Raw genomic sequence first — 15,993 nt, 5'->3', positions numbered from 1 at the left:
GCCCCTGCTCTCCCTGGATAACTCTGTGACCACGCGGTTTGCAGACGCGGGTGACGTGCGGGTGACGGTGCAGGCTGCCTGCGGGAACTCTGTGCTGCAGGACTCGAGGGTGGTGCGCGTGCTTGGTGAGTCCCCAGGGGCCGTTGTGGTCCTGCATCCTGCCTCTCGGGGAGCAGGTCACCAGGGTGCACAAGCCACAAGCTCCACACCCCTCAGGGTCCCCATCCTTAAAAGCCCACTTGGGGTGCTCACCCCACGTGAGCCAGGACGTGGCTGAGTGACTTGACGCAGTCACCTGCAGCAAGACCAGGTTTGGGCACCAGCTCTGCCTTCCTCCAGGGGCCTGTCCCCTGAGCACCCAACCAGTCCTCTGAGGATCGTCCATGATTGTGCCTTAAAGTAAGAGGACTCCCTTCCAGGGACCTAGTGGAGATTCCTGTCCTGAACCCTCGTCCTCACTTATCCGTGCTCACCAGACTCAGCCCCTTGTGGGAAACCCTTCCAGTGGAAAAATTAGACCTAAGAAGGGAGGAGTCCCACCAGCATGTTATCGCCCCCGTCAACATGCTGACAAACCTCACCCACTTTAAAAACAGCCTCCACTGTGGACAGCAGCCACTAGTTAAATGTTTAGTGCTCCCAATGTATGGAGGCCAGGCCACCTACGAGGGCCCCCATTCCCTGGAGGATGATGCCCACGGTCTTCTTCCTTCACGGCTGAGCAGGAGCTTTGAGTGGCATCACTACCCTCAGTGTGGCATGCTGGTTTACATCTCAGAAAGCACTTGTCCCCAGAGCCGTCACCCTGCAGAGCTTCCCCTCACTGCCTAGGAGAGAAAACAGAGGCTCAGAAATAAACGGAGTGATTACAGTTTATCTCTGGTGACTCTAGAATAAAGGTCTGGGCCATGGACCCTGGGAACTGCAGGAGCAGGAAATGCCTGGGCCTGGGCCCCCCAGGAACTCTTAATCTGGTGGGGAGACCAGGCCAGTTGGAAACCCTAGACTCCTGAGAAGAGGCCGACCTCGTGGGGTGAGCACAGCCCCGTGAGTTGAGGGGTGCCTCAGAGGGGCTCCCTGCGCCACGCCCCCTCCTGACTCAGCGCCGCCGTCTTCCTCTTGGTCACTGTCATCCTCGAGACCTCTGTTATCACGTGGACCTCAGTGAGATGGGCCCTGCCTGGACGCCCTGCCACAGCCGGCTCACAGGGGCTCAATTACAGAGCCAGGCCCTGTCCTGCTCCAGATCATGGGGACAGCGGCTGGGGTCTGAGCCAGGGCTGCCCTGGCTGCCCTCCCCAGAGGAGTCAGAGCCACTGTCCAGGACTGACCCGTGCTCCTGTCTCTGCCTCCTTCCAGACCAATTCCAGGTGGTGCCTCTGCAGTTCTCCAAGGACCTGGACGCCTACAACCCCAGCACGCCCGAGTGGAGGGAGGACGTGGGCCTGGTGGTCACCCGGCTGCTCTCCAAGGTGCCCGCTTGGGCCCAGAGCCTCCCACCCCAGGGCCTCTGCCTCCAAAGAAGCCGCAGCCGCGGCCCAGGGCAGGAAGGGCTGTGGGGCTGCGGCAGAGGCCGGCTGGGGTGGGGAGCAGGACAAGAGGGTCACCTCAAAGGGCAGGGACGGGACGCCATCACCTGTGGAGTGTCGGCTGTGAGCTTACGTCCAGTCACTGTCCTCCAGAGGGTCAGAGTCTCTTTAAAACCGAGATGGGTGCTGGGGACAGGGCAGAGCAGATGTGGCCCTGCTCAGGGAAAGCAGAGGAGGTGGCCCACCAGGGCAGCAGAAGGTGGCCCCAGGGAGACAAGCCCAGCCTAGAGCCACCCTGGCTGTCACAGGCCGACCCCTGCTGTCCTCGCTTGTCCTGTGAACAAGGCTGGCACAGTGGTCCTGGGTGGTGGGGTGGGGGCAGGAGCTCAGCAGCCGGCAGGGCCTGCAGTGGCCCCGAGGCAGGACCCAAGGAGCAGGCCGAGGGCGGAGGGTGGTGCTGTGCCGCTGTGTGTGGGCAGGGAGAGCGGGCGGAGGAGGCGCAGGGTCAGGCCGCGGCCAGAGCGCCAGGTCAGCACCAGGAGAAGGACTGGCCAGCACCTGCAGCTCACTAGCGGGGGCTGCCCTCAGCTGTGGTATGAGGAGTGGGCTGCAGGGAGCAGGCCTGGGGGGCGCTGGGGGGCAGGAGGCGGCACAGGGCAGCCTGGGGCTCGAGGGCCAGCCACATTCCTGCAGGGACAGGAATGGCTTACCTGACAAGCGACCAGGACTCAGTCCAGGAAGGGACAGCGGGTGTGCTTGGGGGTCTGACTTGTGTCAGGGATGAGGAAAAGAAGAGGGTTAAAGTGGCCTGTCTGTCCCTGCAGGAAACCAGTATTCCCGAGGAGCTGCTGGTGACCGTGGTGAGGCCGGGGCTGCCCACCCTGGCTGACCTGTACGTGCTCCTGCCACCTCCCAGGCCCACGAGGAAGAGGAGCCTCGCCAGTGACAAGGTTTGTCCTGCAGCCACTGGCCACGCTGGTCCTCCCTGCACAGCCAAGGGCTTGGTGGCCACGTGCCTGGTTGGGGTCGTTCCTGGTGGACCAGGACATCAGTTAAAGGCTAAGTTCTCACAATGTCGTGGTCTGCCTTGTGGCCCTCCTCCAGAGGTCACATGGCCTCCTAGGTCACTGAGCCAGGGCAGCAGGGCTGGAGGAGGGCTGCCCGCCCTGCAGGGTGACCTCACTTGACCTCCCATGTCACTGGCTGGAGGTGGCCGTGTGGCCTGTCTGCAGGGGGCGCTGGGGCACGTGGGAGAGCCCTGAGCTGCGACCCACCTGGGATCAGCACAGCAGCACCCAGCCTTCAGAGCGGCCAGCGTCTCCGCCCCAGAGCGACGGCCAGACGGCCCACGTGGAGGGACTGACCCACCGGGCCAGGCTGGGAGGGGGACTGGGGGATGAACCCGAGCCTCTGCGTCTGTTAGGGCGGCTGAATAGAAACAGACCACAGCAGGAGTCAGCAGGGAGGAAGAGCCTCGCACGTGGTGTCTGTGAGTGGGCAGCCCCGTGGAGAGCAGTGGGCAGCCCCTCGTGGGCAGTGGGGTCGGGACACCGAGGCCTGCAGGCAGCACTGTGTTAGTGGCACAACGGCAAGAGGACAATTCCCAGCCTGAGCCCGAGCTCGCAGGGCTTCACTTCTGGAGTGCGTCAGGGCCGGGGCCGTGGTGCAATCCCGCTGGAGGGACGTCCGCGCTCCTTAGATGGGCACGACTGGCCCGCGGCCGGGGGACTCTCACTGCACTCAGCCTGCAGGGGTTGCTCTGTTCCCGCCACTGGGCTTCCTGCTCCTGCTCCTGCAGTTAGCTGTTGCAGGGACCTGCAGTCCGGTGTGCCGGCCCCGTGTGCCAGCCCGTGTGCCAGCCTGCAAAGGCACAGCCTGTCAGGTCACACAGCAAAGCTCGCCCTTCCACCGCCAGGTCCAACAGTGGCTGCGGGAGCCCATGCCCACTCCTGGTGTGAGCTCAGAGAGGCTCAGACGTGGCCACAGGAAACCTGCGCAGCGCCAGGACTTTCAATAGCCAAGAAACATAAACCCCCAAACGTCCACAGCTGGCGAATGGATGGAGAGACCGAGGACGGTCCTCGTAAGGAGTGTCACTGTCCAACCGTTAGGAGAAGCGGGCAGCTGGTCTGTGCCATGGCGGGGGTGCCTGGGAGCAGCCTGGTGCGTGGCATCAGCCAGTGCTCAGGACACACAGCATCCAGTCTATGCAACACCAGGATACGCGGGTCCACAGACGCAAGGAGCGGACCAGGGGCTGCGGGGTGGCCAGGGGTGGGAACGAGGGCTCCGGTCAGGGCTTCCCGTGGAGGTCATGAGAAGGTCCGGAGCTAGTGGTGACGGTGCACAACCTTGGGGACACTGTAAGAACCCCACACTTATCAAGAACACCGGCTGGCTCCATGGACTGTACCCAGACGAGCTCACTGGGTGACCTGGACAGCGTGGCCAGCACCGAGGCAGCGGCAGCAGACCCCAGCACCCTGCAGATGCAGCTTCCCACCAGGCAGAGCAGAGGAGAGGGGCTGGGAGAGACCACAGGGGGCGCAGGGCCACGGGGGCACAGGGCCATGGGGGACACAAGGCCATGGGGGACGCAGGGCCACAGGGGGCACAGGGCCACAGGGGATGCAGGGCCACAGGGGGTGCAGGGCCACAGGGGACCCAGGGCCATGGGGGACGCAGGGCCATAGGGGGTGCAGGGCCACAGGGGGTGCAGGGCCACAGGGGGCGCAGGGACACAGGGGACGCAGGGCCACAGGGGGCACAGGGCCATGGGGGACACAGGGCCACGGGGGACACAGGGCCACGGGGGACACAGGGGGCGCAGGCCTTCCTGCACAGTTGGTGAAGATGAGGAAAGACCAGGAAAGCTGTCCACTGGGAAGCATCAGAGTCCTAGGTAAAACGCCTCAGGATGGATTTAACCAAGGAGGTGAAAGACCCGTCCCCTGAGCGTGAGAGACTCCAAAGGTGACAGGCAAGCGGCCTGGTCCGCGGCCAGGGGTGGTTAAAGGTCCCTGCTGCTCAGCAGCTGGCTACGGAGCGCATCCTACTAGAATTCCTGGGGCACTTTTCACAGAAACGAAAAGCGACACTTGAATCTCCTGGAACCACAGAAGACCCCAAATAGCCATCGAGAAAATCCACCAAGCTGGACACACCCTGAGCGCTGGCTCCAAAGCACACGGAGCTACAGAGCTGAGATGGCACCAAGATGGTGTCGAAGCAGAGGGCAGGGGCAGGAGAGGCCCAGAGGACGCCACGCGCACTCGGCCAACAAAGATGCTGCTGTGGTTTGGATGTGAGCTGTCCCCCAGCGCTCCTGTTAATGCAGGTGTGCTCAGGTGACAGGATTGTGAGAGATGTGACCTGGTCAGCCTGTCCCAGTTTATAGGGAGTGACGGGGTGTCACTGTGTGCAGGGGGTGTGTGGCCGGGGAGGCCACTGGGATGTGCCTGGGAAGGTGCCTCTTCCCTGAGGCCCCTCCCCTTTCTCCCTCTCCCCCTCCCCTCCCTCTCCCTTTCCCTCTCTCCCCCTCTCTCCCTCCCTCTCTCCCTCTCCCTCCCTCCCTCTCTCTCTCCCTCTCTCTCTCCCCCCTCTCCCCCTCTCTCCCTCCCTCCCTCCATCTCTCTCTTTCCCTCTCTCTCCCTCTCTCTCTCCCTCTCTCTCTTTCCCTCTCTCTCCCTCTCTCTCTCCCTCGCTCTCTTTCCCTCTCTCTCTCCTTCTCTCTCTCCCTCTCTCTCTCCCTCTCTCTCTCCCTCTCTCTCTTTCCCTCTCTCTCTCCTTCTCTCTCTTTCCCTCTCTCTCTCCTTCTCTCTCTCCTTCTCTCTCTTTCCCTCTCTCTCTCCTTCTCTCTCTCCCTCTCTCTCTTTCCCTCTCTCTCTCCTTCTCTCTCTCCCTCTATCTCTCCCCCCTCTCCCTCTCCCTCCCTCCCTCCCTCTCTCCCTCTCCCTCCCTCCCTCCCTCTCTCTCTCTCCCCCCTCCCCCTCTCCCCCCTCTCCTCCCCCTCTCTCCCCCTCTCTCCCCCCTCCCTCTCCCTTCCTCCCTCCCTCCCTCTCTCTCCCCCCTCCCTCCCTTCCTCCCTCCGTCTCTCTCTCTCTCTCTCTCTCTCTCTCTCTCTCTCTCTGCTTCTGGCTCTGCACTGGGCCCTTCACCAGGAGGTGCTGCCCCACTTGGGCCCAGAGCGGTTGCGCTGCCGAAGGTGGCTGCACCTGGGGACCATGAGCTCACATACCCTGCCTCCCCTCTAATGGCTCTTGCCGGGCATTTCGGTCACAGCAGCAGAGCTGGGTGACAGGGGCTGAGACCGCGCATGGGGAAGGGCAGTCTCTGCAGTAAATGGTGCTGGGGACATTGCGTCCACCTGCAGGGGGTGAAGTCGGACCTTCTCACAACACATGCAAATGTCAACCCCAAGTGGACGGAAGATTCACGCGAGACCCAGGACGGCGCAGACGCCACGCGGTGCAGGCAACGGTCAGGGGGGGCCTCACACAGCTGTGGACACCAGAGAGGCAGAGGGGGACGTGAGGCCGGGAGCCTCTGCAGAGCAGGGAAGGCAGCGGGCAGTGAGAGGCCAGAGGATGGGGGTCCTCACCCTCACCGTCCGACAGCGGCTGGGTCCCAGACACACAGGACCTCGCTCAAGAGCAAGAAAACAGGCCAGTGAGAGGGGCCACACCTGGATGGACAGTTTTCAACAGGACACTCGAGTGGCCAAAGGCACAAGGAAAAACACTCGCCATCCCTAGCCATCAGGGACGTGCAAATCCAGACCATGGTGACGTCCCCCTTACCTGCATCACACACCCCAGAGGGGAAGGGGGTGTGGGGAGGCATGGAGGACAGCTGTCCCACTGCCCAGGAGCATCCGTCCCCACCCTAGGGTCAGGACCCCTCATTCGCCCTGAGCAGGGAGCTGGCCTTGGGTTCCTCATGCGCATGTCCAGGCTGCACTGACCCGGCCCTCAGAATGTCCTCCAGAGGTGGGCCTGAGGGACACCAGCCTCGGTGCCTGGGGCCTGGTGGGAGGACCTCCCAGGCCGTTTGCACCACCTGCGCAGGGAGAGCCCTGAGGAGCTGTGAGGTCCAGCAGGCGACCGAATGGCAGAGAGCAGGGTAGAGCCACAGGCCACCACCTTGTAGGAGTGGGCGGGGGTGTCCCAGGCCCCTGAGGGGCTTCAGGAAGAGTCACCCACTGGGACTTGGTGCTCAGGGGGGGACAAAGCCCTTTCTTCCCCAAAGCCGGGAGCTGGGACGCTGGGGGTCACAGGCTGTGCTCCGTCATGGCTCCAAGGGCTCTGGGAGGACCTTCCTGAGCCCAGAGCCACGGGGACCCAGAAACGTGGAATGGTGTCCATGCAGGCAGACCCTGGGCTGATGGGCGGTCAGGGTACAGCGAGGAGTGAGAGGAGCTGAGGAGCCCTACTGTGCGCCGGGCACCCCGTGTGAACCGTCCCAGATGGACAGGCTGGCTGCTGCCTGGCCGAGACCCTCTCCAGCCCCTGACACCCCACCTCACCCCACAGCCCAGAAACACCTCGCAGGGTCCCCTCGGGTGGGTCCACTCCCCTGCCCAAGCCCCGTGTCCTGTCCGCCTTGTCCTCTTCTCGGCCTCCCCCGTCTGGGGAGCCTTCCCTGACTGCCGAAGCTGGAGGCCGGGGCTCCTGCAGCACCCAACCCCGTAACACACTCGGTGGCACTGCGTCCTGCAGGGACGAGTGTGCCACCTGTGTGTCCTGTCAGTGGTGACCCTGGAAGTCAGCTGCGGGTTGTCATTCCCATGTCACGGAGGAGGATGCTGGGGCTTGGGAGGTGGGGCCCTCCCCAGCCACGGCTCCAGGAAGCCAGGCTGGACCCCGCCTGCCCCGGGCCTCGGAGGACCCTCCTGTCCCTCTGCTTTCAGAGGCTCTCGGCCGTCCAACAGGCGCTGGGCGCACACAACATCAGCTTCCTCCTGCGGGGAGGCCTCCGCATCCTGGTGGGCCTGAGGGACACCAGCTCAGGTGAGAGCCTAGCGGGCCCCCGGGGTGGGCCTCACTCTGGGACCCTGGCGGGGCCCTCCTCTGCCCACACACGCCCACTGGCTGGCGTCCAGCTCTGAGGAGCCCATCTGTCCCAACCAGCGCAGCCCGGGGCCCTTGCCTTGGTCCACACCCTGCCCCGGGTCTCAGAGGACCTCGGCTCTGGCCCTCGCACTGGTCACCCACGCGTCCCCCCCCTTGGAGCAGGAATCTGTGCAGTAGCTGAGTTTCCCCTCTGCGGACACCACCCCCGTTAGGAAGCCCACCCTCGCCCCACACCAGCCTGGAGGCAGTGGTGTCCCCCGAGGAGGGCCCAGCTAACAGTGGGTCCAGGCCCACGGTGTACAGCAGGAGTTGGGCTGGGAAGGGAGTGACCGGGTCCTTCCAAGGCCACAGAGTGTGTGTTCCTTGGTCCCTCGAGACCCGCCGCCTCCTTAGCCACACTGGGAGAATCAGCCAGGCGTAGTGAAATGGCCTCCTCCTGGGTCTGGGCCGGCCAGGGCTGGCCCTCAGCTGTCCCCTCCTGGTGCCTTGCTTACAGATTCTCAGAGCCTGGGCGGCGGCGGCGGCTACTGGGCCGTGGTGGTCCTCTCCGTCACCGTGCTGTTCGCAGTGGGAGCCTTCATCCTCTACAAGTTTAAAAGGCAAGGCTGCCAGGAGCCCTCGCCCGCTGGGCCCTGTCCTTGCTGCCCGGAAGACCTGGGGAGACCCCTGGAGCGGTGGCCCCCATAGGGCCATGGCGGGAGGTGGTGTGAGCCTGCCCTGACACCTGCCCAGCGCCCCTCCTGGATCTGTCACCCGTGGGCCCTGGGGAGAGGCCAGCACTCACCCCAAGAGCATCTCCCATGCATGCCCTCCGCCCACAGGGTCACGGGCGCCCTCCACCTCCACCCACCTGAAGGAGGCACGTGCCCTTCACAGGTGGGGGAGTAACCTGTGCGCGGTCTGCGGGAGGAGGGCCTGACTCCATGCCCAGGGGTCCTCCTCCCGCGTCCCTCCCACCCCGGCCAGAAGCCCGCAGGGCTGCCCCTCTGGCCCTGCACTCCACAGGGAGGGGGCTCCAGAGTGGCCCGGCTCCGGGACACCCGGGAGGCTGAGGCAGGGCTGCAGCGAGTCCCCTCCCTCCCGAGCCCTCTCCTCCTGGAAGGTGCTAGTCACCACGCTGCCCCAGGCGGCTGCCCAGTCCAGACCGACCTGGACCCTGGACCTGGGAACAAGCAAAAGGATCAGGCTGAGTGGGCAGAGGGCAGACTGGCCTGCTGGGCCCCTCTTGCTGATCAGCTGTGGGCCCCGCTGCCCTGGTTGGGGTCACCTGGGGGAGCACCGAGGGACGAGCCCACTCTTTCCCTCCATGCTTGTGGGGAGCCACGCCTGGATCTCTCCTGTGCCCGTTTGTTGACACTCTGGTCTTGTGGGCAGCAGTGTGGCACAGCTGGCTCCAGGCTGGACGCTAGCCATGGTGCTGGGGACACGGCCCTGTCACCTCTGGCAGGGAGCATGCGCACAGCTCGCCAGCCCTGCTACCTGGTTCCAACGGAAAGGGTGGCTGAGGTGTTCTGAGAAGGGGTGACAGGGACCTCCCTGGCGGGGGACCCAGAAGCACTTCTCTGAGGAGGGACTTGTCCCTGGGGACCCTGCAGGATGCATAGGGCTTGCTGGGCAGAGCTGGGTCAGCGTCCAGCCGGGGTCTGTCTTGATTTCCAAACGCCTGGAGGCCCTGCTTCCTGCTGTCCCCTGGGTGTCCCACGGACACCTGGACTCAGAGCAAACTCCATCCTCACCCCCAAATCCTGTTCTGGGGGAGAGATGTGTCCCTCCCAGAGAAAAGCCACCTCCTCCCCAGTGCTCCTTCCCCCAGTTGACCGCCATTCCCTAGTCCCACAGCCCGGGGAAGCAGGGTTTGTCACGGCCAGGAAGTGGCAGGGTGGCGTGTGGGCCCAGGACGCTGAAAGCAGAAGCTCTGGAGGGTGGGGGTGAGGGGCAGGGCCACCCCTCCTGGCCCTGGCTCCCAGCTGATGGGGTTGGGCCCAAGGTGGACCCCCTGGCCCCAGGAGCCAGGGTGATCCCGGGTCCCTGACGAGGGAGCTGGCCCGGGGGGGACGCAGGCTTCCGCTCCTCCCGGCCTGCAAACGTTTAGGGTTGCCCCTGGTGGGCTTCCTGTCTGCTGCAGTGGCTGACACTCGTGTCCCCCCAGGGTAGGTCCCGATCTCCACATGGAGAGCACGTCGGCCTCCGGGCCCTGCCACCTCCGGGCCCTGCCTGGCCACGGGGCTGCTCAGCCAGCAGGGGTGGGATTGTGCTGCCCCCGGGGAGGCCTCCAGCTCTGGCCTGCCCCTGTCACCACTGCAGCCCTGTGTCCCTCCTTCCCTGGGAACAGCTGCTGGCTCAGCCAGCCAGGCGGGGACACTCCCGGAGCCCCTGGTGGCTCCCGTTGTGGTAGCAGCCCGGAGTCCTTGATCCCTCCCCTCGGCCACATCAGGGTGCCCACCTGAGGCTGCACGTCCCGCTCAGGGACGTGTCCCCGCCTGCTCTCCAGCTGAGCCAGGGTGACGATGGGCCTGGTCTGCACCGGCTGGCTGCGAGCACACCATCAAGGAGGCGGTGGTGCATGGTGCCCCTGACATACTGGCACACCACGGAGGTGCCTCGGAGGCCCCTGGCAAACCTACCTGGCCTCCCAGGGCCTGGGGACCTTGCCCCACGGGGGCCCCTGGAGCACTCTGAAGGGCCACTTGGTGGGTGCTGAGGTCTCTGCTTCTGAGCAGCTGAGGACCCGTTCACTGCAGGTGGCTCCATAGGGGGTAGGGGACTGTGGGTCAGTGCCACAGACCGGGGCCACCACCCTGCCCTGCCATTGCCCTCCGGGGCTCAGGCCAGTGCCTCCCTGTCTGGAGCCTTGGTTTCCTCTCCGTAAAGGGGACTCGGGAACAGAAAAGGAGGAAGGGGAGGGTTGGGCCCAGGCCCTGTGCCACCATCTTGTGTCACTCGGCTGTGTCTCCCTGAGACCTCTGACCGGCCCCGCAGGACGGGGAGCTGGGCTTCTGGGTGCTGAGCGGAGCCCTCGGGGCTGTCTGCACCCTGCTCCCCGAGGCCGGGTCCTGGCAGCCGAGGCTGGGCACAGCTTAGCAGCCACCTCTGCCCAGCAGGAAACGCCCGGGCAGGACCGTGTACGCCCAGATGCACAACGAGAAGGAGCAGGAGATGACGAGCCCCGTGAGCCACAGCGAGGACGTGCAGGGCGCCACCCAGGGTGAGCCCCCGCCCCAGGACCCCGCTCCCAGGTGGCGCCTGCCCTGAGGCCCGCCCCTCCTGAGGTGCCTTCCAGGCCTCTTGGCCCAAAGCACACAGGACGTGGGGCCCGGCAGACCCTGCCGGTGGGTCACCCTGGGCCATCATGTCCCTGGCACGGGGACGGTGGGGCCTCCCAGTGCTGCCCCAGGATGACAGGAGAAGCTGCTGGAAGCTGAGGGCACCAGGCCTGGTAGCAGAGGCAGGGAGGACAAGAGGCCGGCCTCCACGGTAAGCCTCAAAACATGGGGTGCCTGGACGCAGGGCACGGGCCTGGACAAGGGGCCGTGCCACGGCTCCCGTGGCCTCTACACCGCCAGACCCCTTCCCAAGGCGAGGCCACAGCCCCTCAGGCCCCACTCTGGTGCTGCAGCCAGCAAAGGCAGACCCTGGGGCCTCAGGGGGAGGCAGGGAGGAGTCTGGAGGTCAGGCGAGGCCCCAGAACTCTCCCTACTCAGGGGTGGGGACGCGGGTGCCCCCGCTGGGGGAGCGGCAGGGCTGCACCGTGGGGACCATGGCACCCTTTAGCACAGGCAGGCTCGTGCCAGCTCTGCCTCTCCACGAGTGGGCAGCTGAGGCCCCAGGGCTTCCGAGTCTTCCTGGAGGTGTGGAGCCTGAGCCGGCACAGCTGAGGCCAGGACCAGGCTGCTCTGGGCAGCTTCAGGAGCCAGGCTGGCTCTTAGTGAGCCCGGGGGACAGAGGCGAACTGCACTCGCCCCGGGTCGCCACTCACAGGGCACAGAGCTGGAGTGGGGGTCTAGGTGGACCCCAAGCTCACCATGCCCCACCCTTCCTGTTCCCACCACACCACCCCTCTGTGCCTCCGCCAAGGCGGCCGGCCACCTGCCACCCCATTGCTTCAAGTCTCCTGCCAGAGTGTCCAGGAAAGTCCACCGCAGCCGTGGTCACGGCTACAGTTCAGGTTTACACCCTGACCAGGGGACGTGCTGTGTGAACGGCAGAGTGCCCTCCGCCCTCAGAACGATGCCAGTCAGAAACCACGGCCTCATTTTTTAACTTAGTGGGAGGCTCGGGAAGGTGACGCTGCTGGCCCCGGGGCACACAACTCACAGGGGCTGCCCTCGGGTCCCCACCAGGCCCAGGCTCTCCCTCTAGCTCCTCGAGGGGTGGGTCTGCCCCACCCATCTGGGATCCCCGTCATCTCCCAAGTCCTTCAGCCAGGGCTGCTCATGAGGACCAGATGCCTGGGTCCCCTCTGGGGCCCACTTGGTGCCAGGTCCCATCAGGACACAGCTGAGCTCTGGGCCGATGCTGGTGTCCTGTTCCTCAGGTGGAAAGCTGAGACCCAGCCTTCCCAGGTCACTGCCTGACTAGAGGTGATGGGAGAGCCGCATCCGGCTCTGGACTGTGCCCTCTACAGGCCCAGGCACCCTCCACAGGCCTGTCCTCTGCCCCGGGCAGAGGTGGTCTTGGGCTCCTGCTGGCCCCATCTGTCCCCAAGACTGGTTCCACACACCCTCACGGCTGGGAGGCCAGCGCTCTGCCAACCTGCCAGCTGGTCCTACTCTGGTGCAGGGTCTCAGCCCCTTGTGACGGGGGTCTCAGGAAGGTGGACCTGAGTCCTGAGCCTGGCCCCTTCCTCTGACAGCTGCCTGCTTTTAAGCCCCTTAAAATAACCAAACGTAATAATCATTTGAACCAGACCCTTGGAGTGCACCAGGCGTCACCAACCATGGTCCTTCCCGGAGGGTGCCAGGGACACCAGAATTTTACAAATAGCAAGACCAGGCCCAGGGGGTGGAGACCCTTGCTGTGGTCTCTCGTGGACAGTCAGGCACATGGGCACAGGCGGGCAGTGCAGGGAGTCTCATGAGTTGGGGCAGGCAGATAGGCTGCCAGGAGTACCTCTGGGGTCCCTGTGCGCTGGTGTCCTGGCACGGCCCCCAGGACCACCTGACCACCAGCCTCTGAGCCCACTCTCTGCTCTCGCCCTGTCCCCCCACCCCCCGCCTCGCCACTCTGTGCGCTGCAGCTCCCGCTGCCAGGAGGGGGCGGAGCCTCAGCCCCTCCTGCACCCCCTTGCTGCTGATGCCAGGGGTGGCCCCCGTGCAGGTCAGTGGGCACAGCCTCACCTCACAACCCTTGGGGTGCCCACTGCTTGTGACAGTGCCAGGCACACCCCCTCCTCACTCCCCCAGCAGCGTGGAGAGCCCACCACCTGAGCCTGGCACTCACTGAAGGCACCTGGGATCCCCACTGCATGCTGGCTCACGTGCTGCCCAGGACCCCACTGGCACCCCCGCGGCCTGTTTCTCCCTTTCCCCAGCCGATGGCCTGAGCTCACGGTGGCCTCTCCTTTGTTCCCCAGGCAACCACTCGGGCGTGGTCCTGAGCATCAACTCCCGGGAGATGCACAGCTACCTGGTGAGCTGATGTGGCGGGGTCTGGCCGGGACACTCTCCTCCGCTGGTCATTCCCTGGAGGGCACAGCCACGAGTGCAGCTGGAACCATGTCCCCTCAGAGACCTGCGGGAGGCCACCTCCTCCACCATCCCCACGTGGGACAGACACTGCTCCCTCTGCCCAATCCCAGCCCACCAGGCCCATGGGATGCCAGCACAGCTGACTCCTGACCCTCCTGGGTCAGGCCCACAGAGCCACCAATGTCCCCACCCCTGACTCTGGGGTGTCTCTGGCCCTGGCCCCTGCACATGACCAGGCCGCTCCAACCTGTCGCCCCAGCCAAGGCCTGGCTTCTCCTGGCTGCCGCTGGCCTGTCCAGAGCCAGTCTGGGAGCGAGCCCCCCGGGTTGGCCCTGCTCCGAGACCCAAGACCCACACAGACACTGCACTACAGCTCCTGTCCCTGCAGAAGCCCCCGGAGTCCTGGACCCTGTGGCCAGGGCTCCCAGCACCACCTCCAGGCCTTTCTGCCATCGTCCTCTTTTTAAGCTGCAGATGACGTAACTTCCCTCTAGGTGGCCGTTGGCTCTGGGGCTTTGGTTGAACTTCCTGTTCTCGTGGCCAGTTGGTGGGCATCTGGGTTGCCGTCAGAGCTTCATTCTTGGAACCACTTTTCTAGAACCCAGGGCTCCTCTGGGCCCAGAGGGGCCAGTTTTCCCTAGCGGGCTGGGGTGGGGGACACAGGGACCCCAGCCTACAGCTCCTCGCTGACGCTGCCCGGCCTCACACAGCTCTGCCCTGCAGCTCAAGGGACTTGGGAGGGGCGGGCCCCCCGCAGCCGGAACAGCCTTCTGTGCCCCTTACAACTTGGGGGGCTCCTGCAGAGCCAACCAGGAGGTGTAGGGCAGATCTGAGGGGCCACTGGGAGTGTGCCCCCCCAGGTGAAGGTGGGCGATGGGCCTGAAATGGGTGCTTTCCCAGGGTCAGGACAAGATGGAGCGGGGTGGCCCTGGAGCCAGCCCTCCGCAGCACGCAGCTCGCAGCCGCCTGGAGTTGGGGGCTCTGGCACAAGCCTCCAGAAGACAGCGGGCACTTCACTTTTTGCCTTGAATTGGGAAGTCACTGTCCTCCTCCTCCCCTCCCCTCCCTGCCCAGGCCAGGCTCTCTGGTGGCCACACCAGGGCCTGTAGCAAGGCAGCAGTGTCCTCTGCACCCTGCCGGAGCCTGGGGTGTCCGCCTGTCTTTCCCAGGAGTGGCCTGTAGCCAGGGAGGCCCAGGGAGAGGTCTTCAGCCTCCGGGCACCTGGTCTTTGCTGGGTGGATGCCCCTGGCATCTGGGTGTTCCTGTCACAGATGGGACTCTCAGGGATATGCCTGGGTGTGGAGGGTCCCAGCTGTGCCCAGCCTGCCCCCACCCTGCCTGCCCACTGACCTGGGCTGCCGGAGTCCCTCTGGGAGCTTCTTCCCTGGGGAGGGGCCAAGTGCCAGTAAAGGCCGTGACCTGAGACCTTTGCCGGTGCCCACCCTCAGCCTGCATTCTTCACTCCTATGTGGAGACCTGCGAGCTGCGGCCCCCATCCAGCACATCTGTGCCCACTGGCCATGCGTGTTGGACACAGCCATGCTCACACTCAGCCCACCCAGGCCCAGATCCGAGGTCAGCTCGGGATCCCTGGAAACACCCTCCCTGGCTCACCAGGGCCTGCGGGTGGCCAGCTGCACGTCTCCGACCCTCCTCGACCACTCAGTTTAATTTTCTCAGCTGCTGGGTGGGGATCCCCCTTGGTAATTGTGTTTTTCCTATTTTATGTTATTATTGGTATTAAGATCTTCTTGGGTGTGTGGACCCAAGAACCTGGGAGGATGGTGGCATCCCATGTTCCCGTGTGTTCCATCTCCGCAACCGGGGGATCAGCACGTGGGTCTGTGCGTTTACCTGGCCGTCTACTGAGCTCCACGCCTGGCGTGCAGGTGCACAGAGGGGCACCTGGAGTTGGCATGACAGCGCTGGTGTCTCGTGCTGTCTGAGCAGGCCCCGTACCCACTCAGTGTGTGCACATAACAGGGGACGCCTTCTTTCTTATTTTTCCTTTAAAAAGACCAACGATTAATTTGTGATGCTTTTAACAAAGATTAAACGAATCTGATCAGCTTCTGCCTTACTATGAGGACATTTTTCGATGTTGAAGTTTGCACACACACAGGCCTACAGTCGTGGCCCCAGGGACGATGTGTCCGAGGACCTGTGAGGGGAGCAGGGGGCAGTCCTGAGGCTGGGGAGTTTGCAGATGGCATTGGCCTTTGACGTGACGCCACCCGTGTTTCCACACACCCGGGGGCACCCTTGCCTCCACTGCTGGGAGGCCAGAGCCTCCGCCAACCTGCCAGCTGGACAGAGGCTGCGGAGGCTGCCACGAGGTCCTGGCTGGCACTGGCACACCTACGGGACCTTGCCAGGGCCTCTGGCTGCTGGGATACTGGAGCTCTCCCACCTGTGGGGCACTCTGGCCTCATGGTGGTTTGCTGCTGTCCCTGGTGGCTGAGGACTGTGGCCCTCTGAGGGTTCAAGGGCAGCCTCCCCTGGACACTCGTGCCTCCTCCTCACTCTCCTCCTGCGTGGCTGGAGATGGAGGGTGAGGGAGCAGAGGGGCAGGAACGGACGGGAGAGGGAAGGGGAGAGGGACGGGGAAGGGGACAGAGGGACAGACACCTGAAAGCCCCGTGGACGTTTGCTAAGTGCACTTTGCAGTGAAGTGGGCTGAGGCTGCACTGGGGGCTGCCTGGGCAG

The 15,993-nt window shown here is 64.7% G+C and overlaps 1 protein-coding gene across 1 annotated transcript in view; it reads left to right on the top strand.

The window, feature by feature from the left end:
• Positions 1 to 15,367, top strand: part of Sorcs2 (sortilin related VPS10 domain containing receptor 2) — a 347,236-nt gene extending 331,869 nt beyond the window's left edge. Inside the window, exons 21-27 of the mRNA XM_071614778.1 lie at positions 2 to 125; positions 1,360 to 1,472; positions 2,354 to 2,479; positions 7,438 to 7,537; positions 8,097 to 8,199; positions 10,702 to 10,805; positions 13,173 to 15,367. Of these exons, the coding sequence (XP_071470879.1) occupies positions 2 to 125; positions 1,360 to 1,472; positions 2,354 to 2,479; positions 7,438 to 7,537; positions 8,097 to 8,199; positions 10,702 to 10,805; positions 13,173 to 13,237 (735 nt within the window). The 3' untranslated portion in view covers positions 13,238 to 15,367. The remainder of the gene's footprint in view (position 1; positions 126 to 1,359; positions 1,473 to 2,353; positions 2,480 to 7,437; positions 7,538 to 8,096; positions 8,200 to 10,701; positions 10,806 to 13,172) is intronic.
• Positions 15,368 to 15,993: the final 626 nt, after the last annotated feature.

This window comes from Marmota flaviventris, chromosome 7, assembly GCF_047511675.1.
Source record: "Marmota flaviventris isolate mMarFla1 chromosome 7, mMarFla1.hap1, whole genome shotgun sequence".
In the NCBI taxonomy this organism is placed as follows: Eukaryota; Metazoa; Chordata; class Mammalia; order Rodentia; family Sciuridae; genus Marmota; species Marmota flaviventris.
This window is presented reverse-complemented; position numbering and strand designations above follow the sequence as displayed.